At 44.4% G+C, this 10,000-nt stretch overlaps 1 protein-coding gene across 1 annotated transcript in view; it reads right to left on the reverse strand.

The window, feature by feature from the left end:
* LOC310790807 (cytochrome c oxidase assembly protein COX18, mitochondrial-like) overlaps positions 1–10,000 on the reverse strand; it is a gene marked incomplete at both ends in the record, with an annotated part of 26,034 nt that overhangs the window by 5,471 nt on the left and 10,563 nt on the right. Inside the window, 2 exons of the mRNA XM_083652519.1 lie at positions 5,441–5,601; positions 7,585–7,685. Of these exons, the coding sequence (XP_083508645.1) occupies positions 5,441–5,601; positions 7,585–7,685 (262 nt within the window). The remainder of the gene's footprint in view (positions 1–5,440; positions 5,602–7,584; positions 7,686–10,000) is intronic.

Genomic DNA, 10,000 nt, shown 5'->3' on the forward strand with positions numbered 1-10,000 from the left:
CGAACAGACAGCCTAATAACATGGAGCCAGAGCAAATTGTTTTGCTGATCATTTTGTTTTATTTTATGGAAGAGTTGGAGCTTCACCGCCGCCGCATGTTTCTCAGGCTGGGAGAGGATGAGCAGGTAAATTATTGGATAAGCTGTGTCACTTACTTTTAACTATTCTAAATGTTAACGTGGTTTATATGGCTAATGTCAGTTAACTTTTCATTTCATATAGCCTAAGCCTAACCTTACAGTTTTTTTTTTGCTATATATAGCCTAGATAGCTAGATAGCCTCCCTCTCAAAGCCCATGGGAGAAAGTGACATGGCATATCATATCTAGCTATTGTTTAACATGCTTTTCTTCTCCTTTCCCCCCAGATCAGACCCCTATATGCACCCCAAACACTCTGGAGACCACCCAAGATGATGCCCCACTAGAAGACATTTTATGCCACATTTATTTATTTATATGTAGCCTACACATTTAATAAATTGGTTCACTTTTTCAGTATTCCCCTCCATTACATGTGATGCATTATTTATTTATTTCTACATGTTTGAATAACTATTTAGAGGACAAAATAAATTATTACTACCACTGTTGTCATGCTCTGTCTAGTGAAGTCTCAGTTTGTGTTTCCCAAGTTCAGGTTATAATCATCATCTGTAACTACTCATAAGGACATCAGGGGGGAAGCATAAAGGGATCTGATCCAACTTAGACATGTATTTTGCTAACTTCTGTAGAGGTTAAATATAGCACATCTCTGTGATCCTGCGGTGCTGCAGACTACACACATGTGTAAAGTAGGGTTAATGTGATCTCACCTTATGGTTAAAGTTAGATGAGCTATAGACAGTTTGAACTTAACATAAACATTCTAAATGGAACCCCAGCTCACCTGTTGCAGTGTTTGCTAGTACAACTATCAGGACTCCTAGGACAGGATTGACAATTCTGTGAAAACAGTCTATAAAAACACTCTTATCTGCAAGACTCAAATTGAAAGAGAAAACTGTATACATATTCTGGAGCCAAAGCTTTTTCCAATGCACGTTTGCATTCATATGCAGTGAAGATCAACTATGACAGTATATTCAGATCTATAAACCATACATTTCCCACAGGCCTGCTATTGACAGTAAATATGAATGTGTTTTCTGTTAAATGATCTCTTTGCACCATAACATTGTTGTGCCGTGTAAAAAGAAAGAGAAAAAAGTTTTTCTTAAACAAAATATTTATTAAATAACAAACTGTACATGTACGAAATAATCTATACATGGATAAAAAAAAAACATTCATGAAAACAACAAAACCTGAATGTGCAAAACCTCATATGTTTTAAACCCCCCCCCCCCCCCCCCCCCCCATGCATCAGTGTCATGAATCAGTGCAAAAGGTAAACAAGCAGACATTCATGTGCTATGATGATCCGGCAGAATAATAACAAAAAGAACAATACGAACAATAATACTAACATAAATATATATATATTATTTTACTTTTCAATTAGTCTTTCTAAGAGACCAAAGAAGCAGCCGGCTCGCTCCTTCTGGAGTCTCTTCCTTAAGCAGCTCGTCCTTTGCTTTCTTTGGTAGTGGTGGGGCCCTGGCTCACACGCTTCCTGTCTCTCCTTCCTCCTCCTCCACTGCTCCACAATCCTTACTCTGGAGAGAAGAGAGAGAGGAGAGAGGACCATTAGAAGCTGTGTTTCCATTAGTTTTTCGCAAAATAATTGCGATATTTCTACAACTTCGACAATGTACAATTGCGACTTGTAGGCGTTTTCCATTGAGTTGAGTTTGGTCTGAAGGCGCGCACACCTGAACGATATTAGCCGTTACCAGCAGCTGCCACAGTGATTACGCACGGGGATCTGCCGCATATCCCGTCCCCAGCATGCTCAAATCCAACCAATGGTCAATGCAAATTACCACATGAAGTTACAACGATATAACGAGCCTGATTATCAATTCAAAATAAAATGTAGAGTGGCTTCATGTTGCTGGCTGCGGTGAATGCAGTGAGCGCGACAGAGGAAAAAAGGTAGCCTAATACAACTGGTCCGATGAGATGGAGGGGGGAAAAGGCTGAAGCGAAATTGAATCACCAACATCAGCCAACGCAGCCCCCCCCCCCGCTACTTATATGTTCTCAAATGAATCTACAGAATGACCGTGGTATGAAATTAAATGGGGCTTTCCAGTTGCAGTGAGCAGACCGGGCGGCGCTGGATAGCCAGCTAGGGCTGTGTTACATGGAACCAGGCAACCCGGGAGACAAGCCTCTTTGACACGGCCGTCAGCAGCGGTAGCTCCCGCTGCACGGAGAGTTGACAACGGAGTCTATAGTGGAATGCTCACGAGCCAAGCCCTTGAGCTCTTTACAAAAGAAACACGTCACATTTTTTCACAATACTGACAAATATGAGATCTACAATAATCTAAGCCTCGGTTAATCACCTCTAAAGTTGACAGAAGTGCATTTAGTAAGGAATTTGCAAACGAGAATTGTAAGATCTTACCTGTTGCCTGTATGAAAAGATGGCGGCGATTTCAGAATTTTCAGCCTTGCAAACCTCTCGCGGATTCTCGCGAGATCTTGAATGCCACAAAGGCCACGAAGGACAGAACACTTGCATCCTCAAGTTTTGAGAAAAGGAGGCTGCATTTCTCGGCTGCATTTGAAGGAGCCTACGAAATGGGACAGCCTAGGTCGCGCGCAATGACGCAATCGGTCTTCAAATCTAGCCTTGGTGGACTGCAGCCCCTGAATTGGGACACAGCTATAGACTGTAACATTGTGGGGGGAAGTAAGCGTCTCATTGGCTCTGGTCTCTGTTGATTGGCTCTGGGTGCAATGCTGTGAAAAGTGCTCTATATAAATGAAGATGATCATCATTATCTACTGGTCTGGTCTGTGTTTGGTGATGTCTTCCTCTGTATCGACATTAAACTCAGATATTCACATTTGTTTGTCACTTTTGGTTCATTTTTGGTTGATTAACTCATTGAGTGCCAGCCACTTTTGGAAAACGGATGCTCCCAGTGCCAGCCCTTTCAGAGCGTTTTCAGTGATTTCTCAAGACCCACAGAATATTGTGTGATATTACTATGTAAACACCGAACACGCCCAAAGAACGATGAGACTCTTGTATCATCAGCAAAAAAAAGTTTATTGATATCATTTTCCGTTCTTTAGTTATCAGCCGGAGAAGATAGGTTGATTTCACCAAAAACAGACGTTTCAAACTAGAAGCTGAGATAATGAGCCTTTTGTGAAATGAAGCATTTCAAGCACATCACTGACTCTGAAGCTAATATTTTCTGATGTAGTGACGTGGTGTAGTTGTGTGGTGCCCTGCGTGCCCCACCCCCCTCAACTGCAAACTCCTCCTCCGTGGGAGTGTCTCTGGTGGCTCTGCTCGAATCTCTGCTACCTGCGTCAGGCGACGAATCTCTTCCTGCTGGAGCTGGGATAAACTCATCCCCACACCAACACACAGCTTGCATGCTGGAGCTGGGAGAAACTCACCCCCACACTAACACACAGCCTGCATGCCAGAGCTGGGAGAAACTCATCCCCACACTAACACACAGACTAACGCACCCAGCGTCTATTTTCGGAGCGCTCCGCCGTTTTTGTGCGCCGGCTCCCAGCGCAACACCGAAAAGCCAAACCGGACTGCTGAGAATGGTTTGGCTTTTCGGTGTTGGGTGTCTCCTTTTCTGGCGGCTAATCGTGTGGAGAAACTATGCAGCAGACAGAGGGGCTCAGTTGTGGGAGCGGATTGGCTGCTGTTCGCAGCTAACGTTGGCTCCAGCCAGAGCAATCTGTGCCGCTCTGGCTCCAGCATGCATCGGTTTCTCTTTCATCACGGCTTCTTTGCTGTTTTTCCTTGCCTTTCTCTGGTCTGGAGAGCGCTGTCGCCACCTAATGGGTCCGTAAAATAGCTTATACACCTTCAAAATCGCCCATATTTTTACAGGAGATGCATCAGGCTTTGATCCACGTCCCACCGTCAAAAAACGCAATTGACGACATTAGTCGTCATTGGCACTCTACGTTACTATTTGAATTGACGACTATAGTCGTCATTGGCACTCAATAATAGCCATTTCCTTTTCAGCCCTCACTTTGAAGGGTGAGTCTGGAAAACCTCTGTCTGAAGGGCCAGATAGCCCCTCCCCCTTCACCCTAGCTCTGATGCTAAAAAGTGTCGGGACACCCTACTAGGGGTGTCAAAAATAATCGATTATAAGATGCATCGTGATGCGGACGTGCACGATTCTGCATCGATTCACAAGTGTCAAAAATCGATTATTATTATTATTATTATTATTTTTTTTTATAATCAAATAAAATATAATGGAAGTACATGCAGTTGTTATTTTAATTATGGATCATAATACAATGCAATTCCAAATGCACTTTTATTTGAAAGGTCCCAATTCGTGCAGCTGTAACCTCTTAAAAACGTGTGTCTCTGGTCCATAAAACATGATTCTGGATTAATTTGTCGAAAATATAGCAACCCCGTTTGTTGTGACGGAGTTCTCACTTCCTCATCTCGTCGCTTCCCAAGAATGGTCTGTTTCTATAATATATTCAGAACTAACAGTTCCCATTGGCCGCTGAGGGAGAGCCAGCCCCAGGCTCCCAGCGGCCAATCAGATTAGCGTCTGTGGACCAGCACGCTAGGTTGCGAGTTATTGTTAACTTAACGGTTACTACGCTAAAGAGGACATCTCAAAATGCCTAGACTTACCGAATGCACCTCTGCAGTTGCTGGATCACGTACAGTTGGCGTCGCTCCAGCTAGAAGTGTTAATTTTGTGGCTATAGACAAAATGGTGCAGGTAGCTTGTGTGAGAGAGACCCGCACAGTATGCGTGAGGAAGCTCGTGACGTCCCAATTCCCCTCTGGGCAAACAAAGCGTTTGGGGGTGTGGCTTGGAGGAGACTGCAGGGGGAAGCTGGATAGGGACAAATCCAACTGTGGCAGTTCTGAGCTTGTGACCACTCATTACAGGGAGGGATGACAGCAGTATATATGCATTTACAAGTAAAAACAGCTTTTGCACGGAATGGGACCTTTAAAAGTAGCCACACAGTGAGAAAAAAGAAAGTGAGAAACAATAAATCATGTATTGCGGAAAAAAGTGATGCATCCAGATGCATCGATAATCGTAATCGAATCGAATCGTAGCCCTCTGAATCGTAATCGAATCGAATCGTGAGACCAGTGAAGATTCACAGCCCTACACCTTCACTTGAATGTGCAAAACAGAGGCTTATGGGCTAAGTGGGAGGGCCACACTCCTGGGCACGTCTATCGTTTTCCAACCACACCCACTTCCGTATGACGGTTTCATCTAAACTGGGTTGGGGAAACGATGGGACCCGCCCAGTCCTGGTCCCAGTGTGCAGCAGCAGCAGCAGCTCACCAGTGTGCCTGGGGTCCAGACTGAGGTTGCGCAGAGCCAGAGAGAGGCTGATCCACATGGGCAGCTGCACCCAGACCAGCAGACTGGCTTTGAACGGATGGCAGTTGTCTCGGACGTAGAGCTCGGAGACAATGCGCCGCAGGTTCTTCTTGAACTGGAACCTGTGGAACATATTACATCACATTATATATACATCACATTATATATATACATCACATTATATATATACATCACATTATACACTTTGAGGGATATGCAAGGTCAATGGTGGAACGAGCTTCCACCTTCGGTCAGGACAGCTGAATCACTGCTGATCTTTTGGAAAAGACTAAAGACTCACCTTTTCAGGCTCCATCTGGGCCCTTCTTGAACTAACTTCTTTCTCTCTCTTAACTCATTGAGTGCCAATGACGACTAAAGTCGTCAATTGAAAAAGTAACGTTCAGTGCCAATGACGACTAAAGTCGTCAATTGCGTTTTTTGACGGTGGGACGTGGATCAAAGCCAGATCCATCTCCTGTAAAATTTTGGGGCATGTTGAATGTGTATAACCTATTTTACCGACCCATTAGGTGGCGACAGTGCTCTCCAGATTAGAGAAAGGCGAGGAAAAAAGAGAGAAGAAGTCATGGGAAACGGAAATCGCATCGATATGCATGAAGCATAACGTTAGCTGTGCCTGTGAACAGCAGTCAATCTGCTGCCACAATTGAGCCCCTCCGTCTCCGCTGCAATAGCCCCTCCATATGATTTAGTTGCCGACACCAGCAGCTTTCTGAAAAGTTACATTATTCTCAGCTGGGAGCCGGCGACACGCTGTGAAAAAGCGGGGGGATGCAGCGCACTTTTCAGTGCAGACAGAGCAAAAGCAGAGCGAGAGCAAACGCAGCAGAGCCCCAGAGACACTCCCACCGAGGAGGAGGGGGGGGGGGGGCACGCAGGGCAGCAGAAAGCCCAGAAAGCCCAGAATCGGACGCAGCTTCATCCCAGCTCACAACCGAAACCCCAGAAACGAGCGAGCCCGATCCAGACTGCCCCGACGAGCGGCCGCCATCCAGGCAGCAGAGACTCGCCTGACACAAGCAGCACTCAGAGCGAGCAGAGCCACCAGAGACACACCCACGGAGGAGGAGTTTGCAGTAGAGGGGGGTGTGGGTGCTGTTATATTGAAGGAAATTACTGTTCAGATGTTTCAGGTCAGAAAATATTAGCTTCAGAGTCAGTGATTTGCTTGAAATGCTATATTTCACAAAAGGCTCAATATCTCAGCTTCTAGATGGAAACGCATGTATTTGCTGTTTTTGACCTATCTTCTCCGGCTGATAACTAAAGAACGGAAAATGATATCAATAAACCTTTTTTTGCTGCTGATACAATAGTCTCATCGTTCTTTGTGCGTGTTCGGTGTTTACATAGTAATATCACACAATATTCTGTGGGCCTCGAGAAATCACTGAAAACGCTCTGAAACTCTGGCACTGGGAGCGTCCGTTCTCCAAAAGTGGCTGGCACTCAATGAGTTAAAAAAAAAAAAAAACTAACCTAAACTAAACTTGTACCACTGTTCCTTCAGAGGTTGTAGTTGTCATAGACTGTACTCCATAGTTGATTGCTCTATTGCTGACAAAAATGTATTAATGTAAGTCGCTTTGGATAAAAGCGTCTGCCAAATGACGTAATGTAATGTAATGTAATGTAATGTAATGTAATGTTTACAGTACAGCTCATTCCTTATGTCAAATTCAGACTACACGTTGAGATCTGAGGGCTCACCAATGCATCACAGACGCTTGAAAGATATCAAGCAGGCTAATACCCCGTTCAAGACAACTCAGACCACCAGAAAAAATGGCTTCCGACCTGTAAAAAGTGAATTGAACTGTCGCTTGTTTTAGTGAAATAAACGACCATGTTGTATCATGAGACTTGAGACTTGATTCTTTTGGAATTGCTTCATGTAACTTTCAAGTTGCATGAAAATTCAGTTTCATGCAATTTGCAAAGTGGAACTAATTGCATGAACGTTTCGCCGTGTAAAGCCAGCCTTAGTGTGTCAATGTTGCAGTACCACTCGTCACCTGCAGTGTTTCGCCGTGTAAAGCCAGGCAGCCTTAGTGTGTCAATGTTCCAGTACCACTCGTCACCTGCAGTGTTTCTCGCTCCAGCCTCGCTCCTTTCCTCGGACTGAGACCTCGTAGCGAAGCCTCTTAGCCAGCTCAGCGATCTCCGCCTGCAGAGCCTCCACCTGGTTGGACACAAGCAGACGGTTACTATGGTTACCGTAACACTGAGTGAGGTCACTATGGTTACCGTGATGCCGAGTGAGGTCACTATGGTTACCGTGATGCTGAGTGAGGTCACTATGGTTACCATGATGCTGAGTGAGGTCACTATGGTTACCATGATGCTGAGTGAGGTCACTATGGTTAACGTGATGCTGAGTGAGGTCACTATGGTTACCGTTAGGGATGCACGATAGTTATCGGACAGATACGTATCGGACCCGATATCAACAATTATGACGTCATTCAGATAAATCCGATAACATTATTAATAGCTCCGATAATATATAATATATTTTTTTTTGTCAAACAACTGCGGTGTGGGTGGATTGGGATGAGGGCGTTTGTTTTTTGTAGGCCCCTCCCGTTTTACCAGTACAATGGTATCAGTGATTGTGTGTGGTTTAGGAAGGGGTTGTTTTTCCACAAATCCAGCGCTCCCTCTCTCCAGCGTGATGACGTAATGGCCTGAACGTCCCAGAACAACAGCAGTGCACGCTGGCTGAGCAACAGAGCGTCGGTAGTTTGGGACTTTTTTAAAGTTTCTGAGGAAAGCGCTTCGCTTGCCATTTGCAATAAATGCAAGTCAGAAGTTCCACGAGGAGGGAAAAAGGCATCGAGCTACAACACATCCAACTTAATAAGTCACCTGAAACATCGCCATCATGGTGTGTTAAACGCATACGAGGAAGCGAAAGCGGCTCAAGAAGCTGAGAAGCCTAGGAAGGAACCGGCGGGGACTGTACCTATCGACAAGGCGTTTGAAAAAATAAAGATGTTTTTATTGTTAGCTCCGGTCCTATCTGTTGGAGCCCACCCTTCAGTTGAACCGTTGCCCACTTGAATACTGGAGGAGCAACCAGTCCCGTTACGAGCGACTGTCTGCTTGCTCGTAAATATCTGTCAGCAGTGCACCATGCACCAGTGTTGACTCTGAACGCTTGTTTTCTGCCGCTGGAAACGTGATGACGGAGAAAAGAAACCGACTGCTATGCGATAAGGCAGAGAAGCTCCTCTTCATAAAAAAAATCTCCCACTGATCCACCCAGAGTTAAAACAAGTAGAAGTAGTCGAAAAAGAGTAGCGATGCGGGGCCAAACCCCCCCCCCCCCTCTCTGTCTCTCCCTCTCTGTCTCTCTCTCTCTCAATTGAGAAAAAATAGAACCGTTAAACCTCATGCCTTAGGTAAAATGGGTTCACCCACTGTCATATTATGGATTACAATCCTTTGTTCTGTAAAATGACTGTTATACTGTGAGGAATGCACTTTCAGTTTGTTACAGAAATGTTTAACTTGTTTCAGTAGCTTTGCTTTTTGTTACTGTAAGGAAATAGGAAAGGAATGCAGTCAATGCACTTTTTCAATTTGTTTTGTTTACATGTAGAGACAGGTCTGACTGTCCTGTCAGTATTTAATTTGAATCCTTGGCTTATTAAGAATTGCTAATTGCAACCGTTCTATAGGCCTTTATTTTTGTACCACTGAGAGTGATGAGCCTTACTATTCGAAAATGTTTACATGTTACACACACACACACACACACACACACACACACACCTACACACCCACACACACACACACACACACAAATAGTTGTTGGTATTCTTAATTTATTGTTCAAGGAAACGGATTGACAATTTGACATATTGCAGTTGGCTCAGATTATATTTATTTTGAAAAATAAATAGTCACTTTATTTGAAGAGTCAAAACTGTTCTCTTGGCTTTGTTTTGTTCATAGTAGTAATGCTCATGTCATTTATACATCTGGTTAGGTCAAAACAAAAACTACAGGAAAAAATATGTATAAAAAAATATATACCGGTATATATTATCGGTTATCGTATCGGTATCGGCCTTGAGGAGCAAGAAGTTATCGATATCGGTATCGGAATCAAAAATTCAATATCGTGCATCCCTAGTTACCGTAACACTGAGTGAGGTCACTATGGTTACCGTGATGCAGAGTGAGGTCACTATGGTTACCATGATGCTGAGTGAGGTCACTATGGTTACCGTAACACTGAGTGAGGTCACTATGGTTACCGTGACGCTGAGTGAGGTCACTATGGTTACCGTAACACTGAGTGAGGTCACTATGGTTACCATGATGCTGAGTGAGGTCACTATGGTTACCATGATGCTGAGTGAGGTCACTATGGTTACCATGATGCTGAGTGAGGTCACTATGGTTACCGTGATGCAGAGTGAGGTCACTATGGTTACCGTGATGCTGAGTGAGGTCACTATGGTTACCGTGATGCTGAGTGAGGTCACT

This window comes from Poromitra crassiceps (genome assembly GCF_964638095.1).
Source record: "Poromitra crassiceps genome assembly, chromosome: 15".
NCBI classification, from domain to species: Eukaryota; Metazoa; Chordata; class Actinopteri; order Beryciformes; family Melamphaidae; genus Poromitra; species Poromitra crassiceps.